Genomic DNA, 23,297 nt, shown 5'->3' with positions numbered 1-23,297 from the left:
ATCAACCCTGAAACCATCCACCCCACATCCTACCCCACCCCCCACACCCCAGGATTGTGGAAAAATTATCTTCCACAAAATTGGTCCCTGGTGCCAAAAAGGTTGGGGACTGTTAACTAGGCTTAGAAGGATATACTTCCTTTATTTGTTAAAAGACATCACTAAGATAAATACAAATATGCAAAACTCTAAGTGGAATATTTAACAACTACTAATCATTACCATTTATTGAGCACTTACTAACTGTCAGGTCCATCTAAGCACTAAATATATTACCTCACTTACCTTCAAAGCCACCAGTAATGCATGTGCTATCATCTTACTTTTATATGATAATTCTTCTAAGACTAACCTGTCCCAAATCAAAAAGCTGCTGCTGCTGCTAAGTCACTTCAGTCATGTCCGACTCTGTGTGACCCCATAGACGGAAGCCCACCAGGCTCCCCCGTCCCTGGGATTCTCCTGGCAAGAACACTGGAGTGGGTTGCCATTTCCTTCTCCAATGTGTGAAAGTAAAAAGTGAAAGTGAAGTCGCTCAGTCGTGTCCGACCCTTAGCGACCCCATGGACTGCAGCCCACCAGGCTCCTCCACCCATGGGATTTTCTAGGCAAGAGTACTGGAGTGGGTTGCCATTGCCTTCTCCGAATCAAAAAGCTAGCAAGTAGCAAAGGAGGAATTTAAATTGAGATCAAGCTGTCTCTGCTCTTAATGAGGATATTAAAAGAATAATTATTTTAAAACGCATTAAAAACACTCCTCAAAAAAGAGCAAACAAAGCAAACCTAAAGCAAGCAGAAGGAAGAAAATAATAAACAATGGAAGGGAACTAAATAAAATACAGAATCAGTTCAGTTCAGTTCAGTTCAGTCGCTCAGTCGTGTCCGACTCTCCAAGACCCCATGAATCACAGCACACCAGGCCTCCCTGTCCATCACCAACTCCTGGAGTTCACTCAAACTCATGTCCACAGAGTCGGTGATGCCATCCAGCCATCTCATTCTCTGTCGTCCCCTTCTCCTCCCACCCCCAATCCTTCCCATCATCAGAGAATACAGAATAGAAAACAACAAAAAATATCAACAAAACCAGAAGCTAGGTCTTGGAAAATATCAGCAAAATCAACAAGCCTTTCACTAGATGACCAAGGAAAAGAAGGAGACATTCCAATTATCAAAATCAGGAATGAAAGGAGCCATTAATATGAATATTATAGAAATAAAAATAAAAGGGACCATCAGAGAATACTATGAACAACTATATGCCAAATTAGGTCACTCAAAAGAACAAATTCCTAAAAAAACACCAACTTCCAAAATAGAACAAAAAAGAAACAGAAAATTCAAAATGATCCCTAACAAGTGAAGAGATAGAATAAATTTTCCCACAAGGAAAACCCCAGGCTTATATGGCTACACTGCTGAATTCCACTAAACATTTACAGAAGAATCAATACCAATTCATCACAAGCTTTTTGAAAAATACAATAGGAACAAAAAAAACTTCCTGATTCTGTTTACCCTAATACAAAATCCAGACAAGAACACTTCAAGAAAAATGTAAAGACTGTTACTTCTTATGAATATACATGCAAACATTCTCAATAAAATACTAGTAAACCAAACTCATAAACATATTTAAAAATTATACATGAGCTCAAAAGGGATTAATTCCAGGAATGCAAGGTTGGTTTAACATTCAAAAAGCAGCTAATATAATACATCATTAACAATAGAATAAAAAACAAAAATTACATGGTCATGTCAATAAATGCAGAAATAATATTTGAAAAAATTCCAGCAGTTGTTCATGATAAAAAATACTCAGCAAACTAGGAACAGAAAGCAAACTCTTCAACATGATAAAAAGTAAATACAAAAACTCCACAGATAACATAACATTTAATAATAAAAGACTGGATGTTTTCTCTCTACGATTACAAGGGTGTCTCCTCTTGCACTTCTAGTCAACACTGTATTAAAGGTTCTATCCTGGAAAATTATGCCAGAAATAAAAGGCCTCTAGGTTGAAAAGAAAGAAGTAAAATTATCTCTATTTGCAGATAATATGATCTTGCTTACACTAAATCCTAAGAAATTCACTATAAAATTATTTGAACTAATACAGTTCAGCAAGGTTGCAGGATAATCAATTTCTACACACTAGCAATAAACATTACGAAAATAATTTTATAAAATTCTATTTACCATGCCACCAGCAAGAATAAAATACTTAGGAATAAATTTAACAAAATAAGTTCAAAACTTATACTCTTGACAACTATAAACATTATTTTTTTAATTGAATCTAAATAAATAGAAAGACATCCTGGGTCCATGGGTCAAAAGGCTTAATATTGCTAAATCGCAACAATCCCCAAATTAATTCATAAATTCAATATCAGTTCAGTTCAGTTCAGTCGCTCAGTCGTGTCCGACTCTCCACGACCCCATGAATCACAGCACGCCAGGCCTCCCTGTCCATCACCAACTCCCGGAGTTCACTCAAACTCATGTCTACAGCATCAGTGATGCCATCCAGCCATCTCATTCTCTGTTGTCCCCTTCTCCTCCCACCCCCAACCTTTCCCAGCATCAGAGTCTTTTCCAGTGAGTCAACTCATCACATGAGGTGGCCAAAGTATTGGAGCTTCATAATCCCTATCAAATCCCAGTTAGTTTTGTAGAAGAAATTGAACAACTAATTCCAAGATTCAAACAGAAATTAAAGGGACCCAGCATAACCAAGTCAATCTTGTTTAAAAAAAGAACAAACCTGGAGGACTGTCACTTCTCAATTACAAACTACAGTAAACAACAGTGTGGCATTAAAGATAAACATACAGATCAACAGAATAGAACTGACAGTCCAGAAATAAATCTATACATCTACCGTCAAGTGAATGTCAACAAGGGTGCTAAGACAATTTAATGGGGAATATAGCCTTTTCAATAAGTTACTCTGGGACAATGGATGGTCACATGCATAACTATGAAGTTGGATTGTTTCCACACAACATATACAAAAACTAACTCAAAATTGATCACACCCGTTGATATAAGACACTTAGAAGAAAATACATGAGAAAATACATAGTCTTAAGTTACATAAAGCCTTAGGTAAAACACCACAAGGATAATCAACACAAGAAAAAAATACAAAGATTCTACTTCAACAAGATTATACTCTTTATACCTCAAAGAACACCATCAAGAAAGTGAAAAGAAAGCCCTTAGCAAAAATATTTTTAAAAGTTTTGCAAATCATACATTATACAAAGGACTTATACCTGAACATACAACTCATAACTCAACAGTAAAAAGACACAACCTAACTAAAAACATTCAAAAGGGCCACAGACATATTTTTTCAAACATAATATAGAAATGTTCAATGAGTACATAAAAAGATGCGAAACATCGGTTTTTACTAGAGAAATGCAAATCAAAACCATAATGAGATATGACTTCATAATAAAATGGCCACAGTAAAAAAGACAGTGAATAAGTATGGATTAGGATAAAAAGAAATAGAATCCTCATAAACTGTTGGTGGAAAGGTAAAATAGTGTAGCCACTTTGGACAACAGTATGGCAGTTCTTCAAAATATTAAAGAGAGATACTATATAATTCAGCAATTTCACTGCTACGTAAAAAGGAAAAGTATATATCTTTTTGAAACTTTATATAAATTTTAAAAGAATTTTCAAGTAAAATGTTAAATACAGAATAAACTGTCAAAGTTTAAAAAACTATAGATACTTTAAAAACACTTTAAATGTATTTTGAGACATTTCTAAGGTAAACACTGGCAGAAATAATCACTTAAAAATAAATTATAATGCAAAATAAACTTTATTTGGGGCTGGACATAACTTTCAATGTCTGCCAGTTCTCTAAAATACTGAAAGGAACACTCAACAGTAAATAAAAATTCTTCATCCAAGGATTTGTAGGTAATAAAATCATTCATGCAGAATACAATAATAGAGTGGAAGAAGTTATTTAATCTTTATTTATAAAAATATACTACATGGCCAACTCACCTTCTCAGATGGCCCACACTCTGTCGGGGGAGTGTGTTTCTCTCTAAATAAATCCACTTTTTATCTTAAAGAAAATCAATAAACTACTATATCAAAATATATTATTGTGGGCGCTGTTTTATTTAACAATTTCTATAAAGGATCAATATGAACAAAGCTAGTGGAGGTGATCGAATTCCAGTTGAGCTATTTCAAATCCTAAAAGATGATGCTGTGAAGGTGATGCACTCAATATGCCAGCAAATCCAGAGAACTCAGCAGTAGCACAGGACTGGAAAAGGTCGGTTTTCATTTGAATCCCAAAGAAAGGAAATGCCAAAGAATGTTCAAACTAGAGACCACACAAGTGTACTCATCTCACATGGTAGCAAACTAATGCTCAATATTCTCCAACCCACTCCAGTGTTCTTGCCTGGAGAATCCCAGGGACGGGGGAGCCTGGTGGGCTTCCATCTATGGGGTCACACAGAGTTGGACACGACTGAAGTGACTTAGCAGCAGCAGCAGCAGCAGGCTTCATCAACAGTACATGAACTGTGAACTTCTAGATTTTCAACTTGGATTTAGAAAAGGCAGAGGAACCAGAGGTCAAACTGCCAACATCCACTGGATCATAGAAAAAGCACGAATCTCCAGAAAAACATCTAATTCTGCTTTATTGATTGTGCCAAAGCATGTAACTGTGTGTATCACAACAAACTGGAAAATTCTTAAAGAGATGGGAATATCAGACCACCTGACCTGCCTCTTGAGAAACCTGTATGCAGGTCAAAAAGCAACAGTTAGAACTGGACATGGACTGGTTCCAAATCAGGAAAGGAGTACATCAAGGCCGTATATTGTCACCCTGCTTATTTAACTTGTATGCAGAGTACATCATGAGAAATGCCGGGCTGGATGAAGCACAAGTTGGAATCAAGACTGCCAGGAGAAATATCAATAACCTCAGATACGCATATGACACTACCCTTACGACAGAAAGTGAAGAAGCACTAAAGAGCTGCTTGATGAAAGTAAAAGAAGAGAGTGAAAAAGTTGGCTTAAAACTCAACATTCAGAAAACTAAGATCATGGCATCCAGTCCCATCACTTCATGGAAAATAGAGAAACAATGGAAACAGTGAAAGACTTTATTTTTGGGGCTCCAAAATCACTGTGGATGGTGGCTGCAGCGAGGAAATTTTTATTTTATTTATTTATTTTTATCGGAGGCTAATTGTTTTACAATATTATATTGGTTGGTTTTGCCACACATTGACATGAATCCGCCCCGGGTGTACATAAGTTCCCCTTCCTGAACCCCCCTCCCACCTCCCTCCTCCCCTTATCCTCCCTCTGGGTCATCCACACACACCAGCCCCGAGCATCCTGTAACATGCATCGACCCTGAACTGGTGATTCGTTTCACATATGATAATATACATGTTTCAATGTCATTCTCCCAAATCATCCCACTCTCACCCTCTCCCACAGAGTCCCAAAGACTGTTCTATGTATCTGTGTCTCTTTTGCTGTCTCGTATACAGGGTTATCATTTGCATCTCTCTAAATTCCATATATATGTGTTAGTATACTGTACTGGTGTTTTTCTTTCTGGCTTACTTCACTCTGTATAATAGGGTCCAGTTTCATCCACCTCATTAGAACTGATTCAAATGCATTCTTTTTAATGGCTGAGTAATACTCCATTGTGTATATGTACCAAAGCTTTCTTATCCATTCGTCTGCAGATGGACATCTAGGTTGCTTCCATGTCCTGGCTATTATAAACAGTGCTGCACCGATGAAATTAAAAGACGCTTGCTCCTTGGAAGAAAACCCATGACCATCCTAGACAGCATATTAAAAAGCAGAACTCAAAATGGATTAAAGGTCCATGGAGAGAGTAACACAGAAATTTACAATACCATGTGTAAATGTAACACCAGAAAATATTAAACTCTTAGAAGAGAACATAGGCAGAACACTCAATGATTTTGGCCACCTCATGCGAAGAGTTGACTCACTGGAAAAGACTCTGATGCTGGGAAGGAGTGGGGGCAGTAGGAGAAGGGGACAAGAGGATGAGATAGCTGGATGGCATCACCGACTCGATGGACATGAGTTTAAGTGAACTCCAGGAGTTGGTGATAGACAGGGAGGCCTGGCGTGCTGTGATTCATGGGGTCGCAAAGAGTCGGTTACGACTGAGCGACTGAACTGAACTAAACTGAAGATCTTCTATGACTCACCTCCCAGAGTAATGGAAATAAAAACAAAAATAAACAAGTGGGACCTAATTAAACTTGAAAGCTTTTGCACAACAAAGGAAACTACAAACAAGGTGAAGACAGCCCTCAGAATGGAGAAACTAATACCAAGGGAAATGACTGATAAAGAATTAATTTCCAAAACATACAAGCAGCTTATACAATTCAATACCAAAAAAACAAACAACCCAATAAAAAAGTGGGAAAGGGACCTCAAGAGACATTCCTCCAAAGAAGACATAGATAGCGAACAAGCACATGAAAAGATGCTCAATGTCACTATCAGATAAATGGAAATCAAAACTACAATGAGATACCACCTCACAGGAGTGAGAAAGACCATCATCAAAAACTCTACAAACAATAAATGCTGAAGAGGGTGTGGAGAAACGGGAACGCTCTTGCACGGCTACTGTGAATGTAAACTGATGCAGCCACTAAGGAAGATGGTGTGGAGACTCCTTAAAAAGCTGGGAATGACACCACCTTATAACCCAGCAATCCCACTTCTAGGCATACACCCTGAAGAAATCAAAAATGAAAAAGATACACGTACCCCAATGTTCATTGCAGCGCTATTTACAACAGCTAGAACATAGAAGCAACCTGATGTCCATCATCAGAAAATGGATAAAGAAGCTGTGGTACATATATACAATGGAATACTGTTCCAGTGAGGTGGACGAAACTAGAGCCCATTATACAGAGTGAAGTAGGTCAGAAAGAGAAATATAAATACCGTACACTGACACATATTATGGAATCTGAAGAGACGGCCCTGATGAATTTATTTTCAGGGTGGCAATGCAGAAACCGACATGGAGAACAGACCTATGAACACGGTGGGAGGAGAGGAGAGAGAAAGGGAGACGTATGGAGAGAGTAACACAGAAATTTACAATACCACGTGTAAAACAGATAGCCAGTGGGAAATTTCTATAAGACTCCGGGAACTCAAACAGGGGCTCTGTGACAGGCTGAAGGGTGGAGTGGGAAGGGAGATGGGAGGGAGATGTGGAAGGGAGGGGACATGGGTATACCTATGGCTGATTCTTGTTGACGTATGACAGAAAACCACAAAATTCTGTAAAGCAATTATCCTTCAATTAAAAAAATTTGTTTTAAAAAGCAGAGACATTACTTTGCTTGTCTGACAAAGGTCCATACAGTCAAAACTATGGCTTTTTCAGTAGCCATGTACTGATGTGAGAGCTGGACTATAAAAAAAAAAGCTGAGTGCCGAAGAATTGAAGTTTTTGAATTGTGGTGTTGAAGAAGACTCTTGAGAGCCCCATGGACTCAAGGAAATCCAACCAGTCCATCCTAAAGGAAATCAGTCCTGAATATTCACTGAAAGGACTGGTGCTGAAGCTGAAACTCCAGTACTCTGGCCACCTAATGTGAAGAACTGACACATGTGAAAAGACTCCGATGCTGGGAAAGACTGAAGGCAGGAGGAGACGGGGACAACAAAGGATGAGACGGTTGGATGGCATCACTGACTCATCAATGGACATGAGTTTGAGCAAGCTCCAGGAGTTGATGATGGACAGGGAAGCCTGGCGTCCTACAGTCCATGGGGTTGCAAAGAGTTGGACACGACTGAATAGCTGAACAGAACTGAAAGATACACCAGAATTACTGTAGATGACAGCAGCATTGAATGTAAAAGAGGTACTGTTAAAAGACACAGAAAGTGCAGACCGGTGCAGCAGTCATGGCAGCGGAGGAGAAGGATCCTCTGAGCTATTTCGCAGCTTACGGGAGCAGCAGCTCAGGCTCCTCGGACGAGGAGGATAACAGCGAGCCGGAGGAGACAAGTCGTAAGGCCCAAGATCCAGCTAAGTCGGCCGGCGGCTATGGGAACAAGGCGGAGAAGCGGCTGCCTGGGCCAGAAGAGCTGTTCCGGAGCGTGACTCGCCCGGCATTTCTTTACAATCTGCTCAACAAACAGATTGACTGGGAGAGGCACGTCGTCAAAGCTCCAGAGGAGCTTCTCCCAGAGACCCCTTCCCTTTGACGCCGAAGTGCCTGCGGTGCTGCCTCCAAGACAGTGTCTCCTGCAGCCTCCTGAAGGGGTCAGCCTTGGCGTAGTATCTGAGACTGGATTCTTCTTTGCCTCCAAAGGAATTCAAATATGGAAGTCAAACTATGTACCACCTCTAGAGACCTACTCTACAGAGAAGAAACCTCCCCCTCCAGAGCTGGATATGGCAATATATAAGGACATATATAAGGACAATGGTGATGATGCCCCACAGAATGCTAAGAAAGCTAGGCTTCTACCAGAAGGGAAGGAGACAGTGGAATCAGATGATGAAAAAGATGAGCATACTTCTAAAAAGTGCAAAATAGAACTGGGAGAACCAACAAAGAAGAAAAAATAGACAAGAATGACAAGAATCTTTGGACTGCAAAGCTTGGTGAAATGGGTCTTTTTGGCAAACTTAAGTTGATACTGTAAATTATTATGAAACAACATCTCCATGAAAATATGCTAATTAACTAATGAGTATTCCTGCCAGAACTTTCCACTGTAGAATTCATTTTTTATTTAAAAATATGTATTTAAAACTGAAATGGTAACTTGTGATTGTGTAATTGACAATGCCTGGAAGCATTCTTGCTACCACAGAATTGGTGACATGCTTTGAGTTTCATCCCAAGTTAACATGCCGATGTTCTATGAAGCTTTTATAAAGAAGTATATTTTTAAAGTAAATATATTGTAATGTACTGTGAACTTGTAGGGTGCTTTTCAACAATGTTTGTACAGTGTAAATAGATCATGGAAATAAATTTACCGATATTACTGCATAATATTAACATTTGGAAAAAAAAAGACACAGAAAGTAAGACATCAGGGAAAGAAGCTATTATTAAAAAAGAATGGGAAGGCTCAGTTACAAATCCACGTTGTGGAAAGGAGCACACTAAGGACCAATGTACAAAAAGAGAAAACAAGATGCAGCAAGAAAAATTAATGTAAATTTAGTAGACAGTGACAACAGCTCTTCCCACAGTATTTAGAGAAGGAGTTCTAGCCACTGTTGTTCCTTGATCATGGTCTGTCATCATTCTCCCTTGCTGCTGTATTCTGGGATGCTATATGCTTGGCTATCTACGTGCAGGTGAAAAAGCAGAGTTTAGAGTTGGGGACATGAGGCCTTAGCATCACAGGGATTGAAAAAGTATCTTTCTGACCTGGCAAATCATCACTCTAGCCTCTAAGATAACTGAAAAGCTCTCAAAACACAGGGCTGTTTTTCAAAACTGACATTCCCAAAACTTTCTCAGGTCTTAGTATTGTCACACTTAGAAACCCTTGTCAGGGTTCCCTGGTGGTTCAGTGGTAGAGAATCTGCCTGCCAATGCACGAGTCACAGGTTCGATCCCTGGTCCGGGTAAATCCCATATGCTGCAGAGCAACTAAGCGTGCACTCCACAGCTACTGGCCCATGTGCCAACTGCTGAAGCCTGCATGCCCTAAAGCCTGTGCTCCACAACAAGAGAAGCCCCTGCAATGAGAAGCCCTCGCACTGCAACTAGAGAGTAGACCCCCTAGCTTGCCTCAACTAGAGAAAAGCCTGCACAGCCGCGAAGACCCAGCACAGCCAAAAATAAATAAATAAAATTAGAAAGAAACAAATTTGCAGCCTTTAAAAAAAAAGAAAAAAAAAGAAACCCGTGTCAATCACAAATTTAAATGCAACAACAACTAACTCAGTGTCACATGTGTTACGCATACTAGTTAAAATGCAGAAACCAAAATGTTTTCAAGCATTGAAAACAGAAGTATTATTCATATTTATTATTAACAGAATAAAACTATTTTTTCCAAAGTTGCAATAAAATTAAATCAAAGGAGACAACGTCTAACACCACAATCATTTCTGCAAAAGGAATTTTAGTAGTTTAGTAACTGGTTTTGCTAAAAATCTTTTTCATTAGGCTCTATCAGTAGACATTAAGTAGGGAAGTAAAATTTCACTCTTAACAACTTTTCCAATTATCAGAAGTATGCACTTTACCCCATATGATACAGTGAACACAAAAGTAAAGCAGACAATTTATATATAACAGTGAAACACTTCAAAAGCTCAACAGCAGGGACCATGTCACCTATAAACCCTAAGAAGGAACCAATGCACAGTAAGTGTTCAGAAATATTTGTAGCATAACTGAAGATTCTTTGCTGTTAAACACACACAAAATAAAAATAAACATTTTCACATGTATACCACCATAAGTTTTCAAAAATTTTAGTGATGATAACTAAACATCATTACGATAAGTAACATATTCTAGACTTTTTCATTCAGTTCAGTTCAGTTCAGTCTCTCAGTCGTGTGCGATTCTTTGGGACCCCATGAACTGCAGCACACCAGGCCTCCCTGTCCATCACCCATTCCCAGAGTCCACCTAAACCCATGTTCATTGTTTTAGTCATGCCATCCAACCATCTCTTCTCTGTCGTCCCCTTCTCCTCCTGCCCTCAATCTTTCCCAGCATGAGGGTCTTTTCCAATGAGTCAGTTCTTCACATCAGGTGGCCAAAGTATTGGAGTTTCAGCTTCAACATCAGTCCCTCCAATGAACATCAAGGACTGATCTCCTTTAGAATGGACTGGTTGGATCTCCTTGCAGTCCAAGGGACTCTCGAGAGTCTTCTCCAACACTACAGTTCAAAAGCATCAATTCTTCTGCGTTCAGCTTCCTCTGAGTCCAACTCTCACATCCATACATGACCACTGGAAAAATTTCCAGTACTCTTGCCTAGAAAATCCCATGGATGGAGGAGCCTGGTTGGCTGTAGTCCGTGGGGTCGCTAAGGGTCGGACACAACTGAGCAACTTCACTCTCACTTTTCACTTTCACACATTGGAGAAGGAAATGGCAACCCACTCCAGTGTTCTTGCCTGGAGAATCCCAGGGACGGGGGAGCCTGGTGGGCTTCCGTCTATGGGGTTGCACAGAGTCGGACATGACTGAAGTGACTTAGCAGCTTAGCAGACTAGACGGACCTTTGCTGACAAAGTAATGTCTCTGCTTATTAATATGCTGTCTAGGTTGGTTATAACTTTTCTTCCAAGGAGCAAGCGTCTTTTAATTTCATGGCTACAATCACCATCTGCAGTGATATGGAGCCCAGAAAAATAAAGTCTGACAATGTTTCTACTGCTTCCCCATCTATTTGCCATGAAGTGATGGGACTAGATGCCATGATTTTAGTTTTCTGAATGTTGAGCTTTAAGCCAACTTTTTCACTCTCTTCTTTCACTTTCATCAAAAGGCTCTTTAGTTCTTCCTCACTTTCTGCCATAAGGGTGGTGTCATCTGCATAACTGAGGTGATTGATATTTCTCCCGGCAATCTTGATTCCAGCTTGTGCTTCCTTCAGCCCAGCATCTTTTATGACGTATTCTGCATATAAGTTAAATAAGCAAGGTGACAATATACAGCCTTGATGTACTCCTTTTCCTATTTGGAACCAGACTGTTGTTCCATGTCCAGTTCTAGCTGTTGCTTTCTGACCTGTATACAGGTTTCTCAAGAGGCAGGTCAGGTGGTCTGGTATTCCCATCTCTTTCAGAATTTTATACAGTTTGTTGTGATCCACACAGTCAAAGGCTTTGGCATAGTTAATAAAGGAGAAATAGATGTTTTTCTGGAACTCTCTTGCTTTGTCCATGATCCAGCAGATGTTGGCAATTTGATCTCTGGTGCCTCTGCCTTTTCTAAAACCAGCTTGAACATCTGGAAGTTCACAATTCACATATTGCTGAAGCCTGGCTTGGAGAATTTTGAGCATGAGTTTACTAGCGTGTGAGATGAGTGCAATTGTGCAGTAGTTTGAGCATTCTTTGGCATTGCCTTTCTTTGGGATTGGAATGAAGACTGACCTTTTCCAGTCCTGTGGTCACTGCTGAGTTTTCCAAATTTGCTGGCATATTGAGTGCAGCACTTTCACAGCATCATCTTTTAGGATTTGAACTAGCTCAACTGGAATTCCATCACCTCCACTAGCTTTGTTTGTAGTGATGCATCCTAAGGCCCACCTGACTTCACATTCCAGGAAGTCTGGCTCTATGTGAGTGTGAGTGATCACACCTTCATGATTATCTTGGTCGTGAAGATCTTTTTTGTACAGTTCTCCTGTGTATTCTTGCCACCTCTTCTTAATATCTTCTGCTTCTGTTAGGTCCATACCATTTCTGTCCTTTATCGAGCCCATCTTTGCATGAAATGTTCCCTTGGTAACTCTAATTTTCTTGAAGAGATCTCTAGTCTTTCCCATTCTATCATTTTCCTCTATTTCTTTGCATTGATTGCTGAGGAAGACTTTCTAATCTCTTCTTTCTATTCTCTGGAACTCTGCATTCAAATGGGTATATCTTTCCTTTTCTCCTTTGCTTTTGGCTTCTCTTCTTTTCCCAGCTATCTGTAAGGCCTCCTCAGACAGCCATTTTGCTTTTTTGCATTTCTTTTTCATGGGGATGGTCTTGCTCCCTGTCTCCTGTACAATGTCCGTTTCATTATCTTCTCCTTGTAATAGTAAAGGGATGGGGGAGCCTGGTGGGCTTCCATCTATGGGGTCACACAGAGTCGGACACGACTGAAGTGACTTAGCAGCAGCATAATAGTAAAATTCAGAAAGGAGGACAAAATAAGTTTTAAAAATTATTTCTTGAGGAATTCCGGGTTTAAAGAACATTGGCAGTGTCCTGATTCTAAATCTCCCTCATCCTTCTATAAACCAATAAAATAAAGGAATAAACAACTCAGTGTCCACATCTTCAGCACTTCTAGAAAACAGAAAATTAGACTGACATCTGATTTCCAAAAACAAGCAAGCAAAAAAAACACACATAGCAAGACAACAAAGAAACATATTTGACAAACATAAGGAAAGGAAATGCAGCAAAAAATATTTCACTGAGCCAAGCTGTCCTTCAAGTATCAAGGACAAAGGGAACAATTGTGACTGTGTCATAAAGTCAGAGAATACAGGTGAATCTCAGAGATACTGCAGATTCAGCTTCAGACTACTACAATAAAGCAACTATCACAATCAAGCCAGTCATATTTTTGGTTACCCAGTGCATATAAAAGTTATATTATACTGTAGTCTAGGTATACAGTAACAATATGTCTTAAAAAAGTGTACATACCTTAATTTAAAAGCGGCTATCATCAAAAAGAACACAAATAACAAATGTTGGCAAGGATATGGAAAAGGGAACCCTGTAAACAGTTGCTGGGAATGTAAATTGGTGCAGCCACTGGGTAAAACAGTATGGACGTTCCTCAAAAAACTAAAAGTAGAACTGTCATATGACCCAGCAATTCCACTCCTGAGTGTATATCCAAAACAAAACCGCTAACTCAGAAAGATATATACACCGTAATGTTCAAAGCCAAATTATTTACAACTGCCAAGATATGAAAGCAAATTAAGTGTCCTTCAACAGAAGAACGCATAAAGAAGATGTGGTATATATCAACACACACACACACACACACGCACAGCCATAAAAAAGAACAAAATTTTTGTCATATTCAACAACATGAATGAACAGGGAGGGTATTATGCTAAGTGAAATAAGCCAGATAGAGAAGAAAAATATTATATGATATCACTTATATGCGGAATATAAAAATAAAACAAATTACAGAATACAGCAAAAAAAAAGATTCTCAGATAGAACAAACTAGTGTACCAGTGGGGTGAGGGAACGGAGGAGAGGAAAAGATAGGGGAAGGGGATTAAGAAGTACAAACTAGGGACTTCCCTGGTGGTCTAGGAGTTAGGAATTCACCTGCTGAAGCAGGGGACATGGGTTCACCTCCTGGTCCAGGAGGATCCCCCGTGCCATGGAGCAACTAAGTCTGTGTGCACACCCACTGAGCTAGGGCTCCAGAGCCCACCCTCCACAACAGGAGAAGTCAGCACAGTGAGAAGTCCTCTCAGCACAACAAAGGGCAGCTCCTGCTCTCCACAACTAGAGGAAGCCTCCACGCCACAACAAAGACCCAGGGCAGCCAAAAAAGGAAATGAAAAGAAATAGACAAAATTTTTTTTTTAAAGGCTTACAAACTACTATGTATAAAATAAGCTACTGTACAACACAGGGAATATAACCAATATTTTACAATGACTATAAATGGAGCATAAACCTTTAAAATTTGTTAATGGATATATGCAATTTATATAAAATTGTACAACTGTGTTTCAATGAATAGTTTAAAATTTTTTTAAATACTTCATTGCTAAACAGTACTAATTATCATCTGAACCTTCAGCAATTCATAATCTTTTTGTTTGTGGAGGGTCTTACCTCAGTGTTGATGCCTGCTGAATAATCTGGGTGGTGGCTGCAGAAGATTGCGGTGGCTATGACAATTTCTTAAAATAAGACAACAATGAAGTTTGGCTCATCAATTGACCCTTCCTTTCAGGAGCAATTTCTTTGTAACAGGCAAATGCTGACAGCATTTTACCCACAGTAGAACCTGGAATCAATCCCTTCAAAACCTGACACTGTTTTATCCACAAAGCTGATGTAACATTCTAATAATAAATCATTTGTTGCCATCTGAACAATCTTTCCAACATCTGCACTAGGAGTAGATTCCATATCACAGAAACATCTTTCTTTGCTCATCCATAAAAAGTAACTCCTCATCCATTAATTAAATCACGAGATAACAATTCTTGCACATCTTTAGGCTCTACTTCTAATTCTAGTTTTCTTGCTATTTCTATCATAGCTGCGGTTATTTCCTTCACTGAAGTCTTGAACCCTTAAAAGTCACCCATAAAAACTGAAATCAACTTCTCCCAAATTCCTATTAACATTGATACCGTATCTCTTCCCATGAATCACAAACGGTCTTCATGGCATCTAGAACGGTGAATCCTGTCTTGTTGTTCAGTCGCTCAGTCGTGTCCGACTCTTTGCGACCCCATGGGCTGCAGCACACCAGGTTTCCCTGTCCTCCACCATCTCCTGGAGCTTGCTCAAACTCATGTCCATCGAGTCAGCAACGCCATCCAACCATCTCGCCCTCTGTTTGTTGTCCCCTTCTCCTCCAGCCTTCTATCTTTCCCAGAATCCGGGTCTTTTCAAATGAGTCGGATCTTCACATCAGGTGGCCAAAGAATTACTGAAGCTTCAGCATCAGTCCTTGCAATGAATATTCAGGGTTGATTTCCTTAGGATTGACTGGTTTGATCTCCTTGCAGTCCAAGGGACTCTGAAGAGTCTTCTCCAACAAAATACAAAAGCATCAATTCTTCAAAGCTCAATCTTCTTTATGGTCCAACTCTCACATCCATACATGACTACTGGAAAAACCATAGCTTTGATTAGATGGACCTTTGTCGGCAAAGTGATGTCTCTGCTTTTCAATATGCTATCTAGGTTTGTCATAGCTTTCCTTCCAAGGACCAAGTGTCTTCTAATTTCATGGCTCCAGTCACCGTCTGCAGTGATTTTGGAGTCCCCCAAAATAAAGTCTGTCACTGTTTCAACTGTTTTCCCATCTATTTGCCATGACGTGATATGACCAGATGCCATGATCTTCATTTTTTTAATCTTTTCTAGAGGCTTTCAATTTACTTTGCCCAAATTCATCAGAGGAGTCATTTTCTATAGCACCTATAGTCTTATGAAATGCATTTCATAAATAACAAGACTTGATAGTCAAAATTACTCCTTGCAGAGTGGATGCTGCGTTAGCAGGCATGAAAACAACATCAATCTCATTGTACATCTCCATCAGAACTCTTGGGTGACCAGGAGCACTATGAATGAGCAATAATATTTTGAAAGGCATCTTTATTCCTGAGCAGTAGATCTCAACTGTAGGCTTGAAATATTCAGCAAACCATGTTGTAAACAGATGTGCTGTTATCCTGGCTTTCTTTGTTGTTCCATTTATAGAGCATTGGTAAATGAGCATTGGCTTCAATTTCAAGTCACCAGCTGCATTAGTCCCTAACAAGAGAGACCATATCCTTTGAAGCTTTGAAGCCAGGCATTTTTTCCTCTCTAGCTATGAAAGTCCTAGATGGCATCTTCCTCAAGTATAAGGCTGTTTTTTGTCTATAATGAAAATCTGTTGCTTATTGTAGCTACCTTCATTAATTATCTTAATTAAATCTTCTGGATAACTTGCTGCAGCTTCTACATTAGCATGAGCTGTTTCACCTTTTCTTTTTTTGTTGTTGTTGAGCTGAATAGCACACAAGGTCTTATTTCACCAACCAGGGACTGAATCTGTGCCCCTGCAGTGGAAGCATGGAGTTCTAACCACTGCACCACCAGGGAAGTCCCCACCTTGCGCTTTTAAGTTATGAAGATTGCTTCCTTCCTTAAACCTCATGAACCAAACTCTGCTAGTTTCAAACTTTTCTTCTGCAGCCTCCTCAACTTTCAGCCTTCACAGAGTTAAAGATAGTTTGGCCCATGCTCTGGATTAGGCTTTGACTTAAGGAAGTGGTACTGCTGCTTTGATCTTCTATCTAGACCACTGAAAATTTCTCAATATCATCAAAAGGCTGCTCTACTTTCTTATCATTCTTGTGTTCCCTAGAGTAGCACTTTCAGTTTCCTTCAAGAATGTATCCTTTGCATTCACAACTTGGCTGCCTATTTGGCACAAGAGGCTAGACAATGGCCTATCTCAGCTTTTGGCTTGTTTTTCTCACTAAACTTAATCATTTCTAGTTTTTTATTTAAAGTGAGAGATGTGCAACTCTTCCTTTCATTTGAACACTTAGGGGCCACTGCAGGATAATTAAATGGCCTAATGTCAATATTATTGTACCTCAGGAAATAGTGAGGTCCAAGGAGAAGACAGACAAGGGGACAGCTGATTGGTGGAGCAGTCAGAACACACAAAGTACTCATCAATTCTGTTTGCTGTCTTATACAGGTGTGGTTGTGGCACCCCGAAACAATTATAATAGCAACATCCAAGATCACTGATTACAGATCACTATAACAAACACTGAAAGTTTTTGAAATATTGTGAGAATTATGAAAATGTGACATAAGAGACATAAAGTCAGCAAGTGTTGGAAACTGGTGCCAACAGACTTGTATGACACACAGTTGTCACAAACCTTCAATCTGTAAGCCAGGAAGTATTTGCAAAGCATAATAACACAAAGCACTATGGAATAAGGCATGTCTGTACTATACATATAAAATCATCTTGAGAAAACATTAATTTAAGAGCAGAGGCCAGCAAACTATGGCCCATGGACCAAATCCAATCCAACATCTGTTTTCACATACAGAATTTTTTTAAAACACAACCATACTCATTCATGTATGTATTATCTACGATTGCTTTCATGCTACAATGACAGTTGTGTATTTGCAGGAAGAGCCATCTAGCCCACCAAGTCTAAAGTATTTTCTCTCTGGTCATTTACAGAAAAGTTTTGCCAACTCCATACCAGACTAGAGAGTAAGCTTCAATCAGCTAAAGGAAGACTAGAAATTTTTAGCCAAAGAACTAAGGGCAAGCATTTCATATAATTGAAAAGTTAAGATTAAAAAAAGGGTGGAATAAATTTTCATTAAGAAAATACGAGTTGCAATTCTGATGGCAAAGGAGACTTCAAACTAAAAAAAATTAAACAAGATAACCCTTTATAAGGCTAAAGTCACATGCTGGTTTCAGAACAGAACAGGGGAATACACGCTGTTAAATGTGGTATCACCAAAGTGGTGGAGGAGGAAATTCTAACATCCAAACCTCTACAGAAGTAACAAGCTGGCATAAACTGTCAAATTCAATTTTTTCATAACTCTGAAATCCAATCAAAAACCTACAACAACCAGAGGAACACAAAAAGAAGAAAACTTACAACAAACAGAGGAACACTAAAAGAAGAAAGAAACTGCAGAATTTTGGTAAAACAGCACTTTTAACGTACCCACTTACCATCCTCCACTCTTCAGTTCAACAGTGGTGGCACAGATAACAGCCTCCTTTTCTGGTGCAGGTTGCTAGTACTAAAGGGAGCAATATGGACTTTTTTCTCAAAAATTTGTGATTATGTGTTTCGATCTGTTTCAAGCTTCCTCAGGGTTTGGCTCAAGGACTTGCCTTTGTTTTGCCTATCTCAGAGCTTCCCCAGGACAGATGTCATTTCCTGGGTGGTATCTGTCCAAAGTATTTAAAGGCAATGTGTTAGCTGCAGTCTCAAAGGCAAAGGGATGCTTGGGGATAAGGGACTGTAATTAGAACAACATCAGACAGACCAGAAAACTGGGAAAGAAAGAAGTCAGTAAATGAGACATTTGAGGGAAAGGGGCTTTTTTAAATTTCTGCATATTTTAGGGAATCTTAAAGGTCTTCTCACTTGCTCTGAGAAGACCTTAAGCTTTCACTTCTGTCTGACCTTTGAGTTCCATGCAGAGAGGAAGTGAAGGCTAAGGTAGAGCTGTAAACACACTCACTAAACGTTGATGAATGACCCAGTTGAGAGCATATATGCAGGACTGGGAGAGTGTTATTTGTTTTGGCTCCCAGAATTAAGGAAATCTCTATCAAGTAACCAGATGTCAACTAAGCTAATGGACCAGAGACTTCAGTGTATTCATGATAGAGAATATAGACTACAGAAACAATTTAGAAGTCCCTAAACAACCCCAAACAATAACAGCAATAACAACAAATGCTGGGGAGGAGGAGAACCTGATTTTCAGTGTTGACAACTTATTCAAACTGCCAAGTTTTAACAACAAATTACAAGGCAGGCAATCGTTCATAGGAAAAAAGAAACTAATAGAAACCGTCTCTGAGGAAGCTCCGTTCCGTTCCGTTCCGTTCAGTCGCTCAGTCGTGTCTGACTCTTTGTGACCCTGTGGACTGTAGCCTACCAGGCTTCTCCGTCCATGGGATTCTCCAGGCAAGAATACTGGAGTGGGTTACCATCTCCTTCTCCAGGGGATCTTCCCAACCCAGGGATCGAACCTGGGTCTCCCGCATTGGAGGCAGACGCTTTAACCTCTGAGCCACCAGGGAAGCCCAGACCTTGGCATTAATAGACACACTTTAAATTGTCTAGTCAAGGCTATGGCTTTTCCAGTGGTCATGTATGGATGTGAGAGTTGGACTATAAAGAAAGCTGAGCACCAAAGAATTGATGTTTCTGAACTGTGGTGTTGGAGAAGACTTTTGAAAGTCCCTTGGACTGCAAGGAGATCCAACCAGTCCATCCTAAAGGAAATCAGTCCAGAGTGTTCAATGGAAGGACTGAGGTTGAAGCTGAAACTCCAATACTTTGGCCATCTGATGTGAAGAACTGACTCATCTGAAAACAACCTGATGCTGGGAAAGAATAAAGGCAGGAGGAGAAGGGGACGAAAGAGGAGGTGATGGTTGGATGGCATTACCAACTCGATGGGCATGAGTTTGGGTAAACTCCAGGAGTTGGTGATGGACAGGGAAGCCTAGAGTGCTGCAGTTCATGGGGTTGGACATGACTGAGCAACTGAACTGAACTGAAACTGTTATAAATATGCTCAGTTAAAGGAAATCATAGACAGAGACCTAAAAGAAACCATGAGAATGTTGTCCCAACAAACACAGAATATCAACAGAATTGGGAATCATAAAAAAGAACCAGAGAAATTCCTGAGCAAAGAAGTACAATGTCTGAAATGACACATTTACTTAAGGGTTTCAATAGTCAATTTGAACAAGGAGAAGAATCAACTTGAAGATATGTCAACTGAGATTACAGTCTGAGAAAAAGAAAGAAAAGAAATAAACAGAGCCTAAGAGACTCGTGGGATACTCTAAAGCATGCCAACACACATTTAACAGGAAACTCAGAAGAGAAAAGGGCTCAAAGAATATTTGAAAAAATAATGGCCATAATTTTCCCAATTTTGATGAAAAACATCTATCTACACAACCAAGAATCACAACAAACTCCAAGAAGAATAAATGTGGAGATTCACAGCAAGACAAATTATAATCAAATTGTCAAAAGTTAGAGAGAATCTTGAATGAAGCAAGAAAAGTAATTCATCATGTGCAAAGGCTCAGTAAGATTAACAGTTGATTTCTCATCAAAATCATGTATGTCAAAAGATAGTGGGATGACATATTCAAAGTGCTGAAAGAAAAAACTGTCAACCAAGAATTCTACATTCACAAAAGCTGTTTTGCAAGATAAAAAAACAAAAAACCTGGAGATTGGTTGCACAATAATGTCAATATACTTAACATTACTAAACTGTACCCTTAAAAACAGTTAAGATAGTAAAGCTTATGTTATATGTATTTTGTCACAACTAAAATTCAATTTTAAAAATAAGGAGAAATTAAGATTTTCTAGATAAACAAAATCTGAGGGAGTTGATCCACCCTACATGAAACATGACAGGAAGTCCTCCAGGCTCAAATAAAATCTAGATAGTAACTTGAAAGCATAAAAAAAAAGTAAAGAACACTGGTAAAGGTAGCTACACACGTAAATATAAAAGTTAGTGTTATAGTATTATTTGTTTGTTAAAAAAAAAAATTTTTTTCCTACAAGTTAAAGCAACATTCCACATGTAGCTATATAACCTATAACTACAATTAGGATAAGAATTAGTAAAATGAAAAATGAGATTAAAAGACAGATATAATGACTATAATTTATATAACTAGGTGAGATTTCTCATACTTTATTCTAAATCTGATATCTCTAATTTGTATTTCAAATGAAAAAGATCCAGAATTGAGCTCACATCCACATCAGATCTTTTCCTGGGAAGGAAAGTCTAATAAGAAAAATCACCTGCCAGAGAGCCAAGATACCTAATGTTATAATTCTCAGTATCATTTACTAACTTCTGTGGGTCTTGAGATTCCCATTTGTGAAACGCAGAGGATATAAGAAAATTATAAAAATTTATATGAAGGAAAAAAGAAAATGGTTGAAAATTCTTTAATTCCTTAGTAAAAAAAGTAATAAACCTGAAGAATTATCATTACTACTACTATCAGCATGAATAAGCAGTTTCCTTATTTACCTGATGATGTTGGATGTTTCTTATATTGCACGAGAAGTTTTGATAGAGCTGAAACTTATCAACATCTTTTTCATTTACTTTTTTTGAGGACACTTTTGCCAAAGATGACTGGATATGAATATATCTATCTTGGCACCTGTTCAGATACACAAGTATTCAACCACAAGTAGTTATTAACATGTATTTCAGTAGAGAAACACATTATACAGAAATAAGATTAGCAAAAAACTAAACGAGAATTACCAAATAAGATTTTTTTTATATGATGCTCAACTCTAAAAATGATATTGACCCATGAAAAAAGGACTCCTCACCTATTCATGCTAGCATAGGTCTAGCATAGCTAGCATAGCACAGATCTATTTATATACCAACCCAGTCCTCCTGTAAAACATCTAAATGAGTTTAGATACTACCTGCAGTTATTCAAGAGACCAATAACTCTGGCCTAGATATCATCCTTTTCTAACCACTGAGTTAGGGAGTTAGAACTAATTAAAAGCTAAAAAGAGGGGAAATGATGATATGTCAGGACAGCTTCCAATGACAATTTACGAAATTGAACCAAATTTCAGCAGTATAATTACTTATAAAAACACATTTAAAAACCTGGGCAATTCTTTTACTTCATTTCTGTCAGGGCCACTGAGAAAACAGAAAAATTTTCTCCCTTATATCTACAAAAACCCTGATAAGCAACAGTAGTCAACTGGTTCATCTCCACCTTTGCTCTCCTCTGCACAGCTCACACAGCTAGAGATGCAGAGAGAGAGGAAGAACAGACCTCTGCAAAAAAAAAAACCAAAAACCCTGTCTTTCGATATACAGAAGAAAAGGAAAGACAGAGTACCTAAAAATAGAGCTTTTAAATAATGTCTTTTTTTTAGGAGGCATAAAATCCATAAACCCAAGTAGTGTCTAGGTCAAAAGCTTTTACTTTCTTATAAATTTGTGTGATACTATGGATAAGCTGCTCTCTCCATCAGCTAAAATTCATTTTGAGGTCATCACATTTATCCATACCTGATATTAAACATTTTCAAGGTAATCCAACCACTGGTAAATACCAGAAATGAGATATTATAAAATGAAGTACATACATCACAATTTGCTTAAAAAGCAATGCCACCCACTCTAAATAGTTATGAATTGCTCTTTAGCATACACTGCATTATGCAGTGGTTTTTAAACCATGTTCCTCAGAGGCCCCTGCTGAGGTGCTTTAGAATAAGAGGATGAACAGGCAGAGTTCCAGGCTCCATGCCCAGAATTCAATTAAAACAACTTTACTTTTATCTGTTTCATGTACTCGTGTTCTGTTGTTTGAACAAAGAGTTCTGCTACTAAAAAAATTTAAAAATTTTTTAAAGTCTGAAAGTAAAGTTTTAATGAGCACTGGAGTTAGCACTAACTGTGCGACCCTTAACAGCATGTGTCCAGAGCAGAAAACTCTCCAAGAGTTACTCACAATTTCCGAATGAAGTCAAGTGTGTCTTTGTCTTTAGCAATCATGTCTGCTAAAATATGCTGCACTCCTGTTTCAATATCCTGGAGCGCTGAAAGCCCTTTAGAAAAAGGGTAAGAAGGAAAACAAAAGCAAAAACTAGAGATTGGTTTTTAAATCTATAATTAAATCGCAATAAATTTATTCCAGTCAAAATAAAACCTTAAACTGACAAACTTAAGACAGAAAAGTATCATAGCAGTGACAAGCTTCCCTCAGTATTGAAAACAAGCCTCCAAAAACAGTAATACAGGACCTTAACATACCATATAACCTAGTGGTAAAAAAATGCAAGTCTGGAGCCAGCTGCCTGGTCTAATCCTGGCTCCACCATCCACCAAATGTATGCTGGGCAAGTTACTTGTCCTCTCTGTGCCTCAGATTCCCATAAAAATGGTAATAATAGTATCTACTTCATGAACTATTTACAAATAATAAGTGCGGTTACAGG

The 23,297-nt window shown here is 38.7% G+C and overlaps 2 protein-coding genes across 4 annotated transcripts in view; one reads left to right on the top strand and one right to left on the bottom strand.

The window, feature by feature from the left end:
* The window catches only part of SRBD1 (S1 RNA binding domain 1), a 253,401-nt gene that overhangs the window by 191,382 nt on the left and 38,722 nt on the right, over positions 1-23,297 (bottom strand). For all 3 annotated transcript variants that reach the window (XM_055400672.2, XM_055400673.2, XM_088841507.1), the window contains exons 8-9: positions 22,811-22,907; positions 21,343-21,478 (exon numbers count right to left, since the gene is read on the bottom strand). In XM_055400672.2, the coding sequence (XP_055256647.2) occupies positions 21,343-21,478; positions 22,811-22,907 (233 nt within the window). The remainder of the gene's footprint in view (positions 1-21,342; positions 21,479-22,810; positions 22,908-23,297) is intronic.
* LOC129539765 (UPF0690 protein C1orf52 homolog) lies at positions 8,011-8,773 on the top strand. Its single transcript, XM_055400675.2, has 2 exons — positions 8,011-8,287; positions 8,412-8,773. The coding sequence occupies exons 1-2, from the start codon at positions 8,011-8,013 to the stop codon at positions 8,678-8,680; spliced, it is 546 nt and encodes a 181-aa protein (XP_055256650.2). The 3' UTR covers positions 8,681-8,773.

Source organism: Moschus berezovskii, chromosome 11 (assembly GCF_049115385.1).
Source record: "Moschus berezovskii isolate FMDL1 chromosome 11, NW_MosBer_1.0, whole genome shotgun sequence".
NCBI classification, from domain to species: Eukaryota; Metazoa; Chordata; class Mammalia; order Artiodactyla; family Moschidae; genus Moschus; species Moschus berezovskii.
The sequence above is the reverse complement of the archived record's forward strand: the minus strand, read 5'-3'. Positions and strand labels throughout refer to the sequence as shown.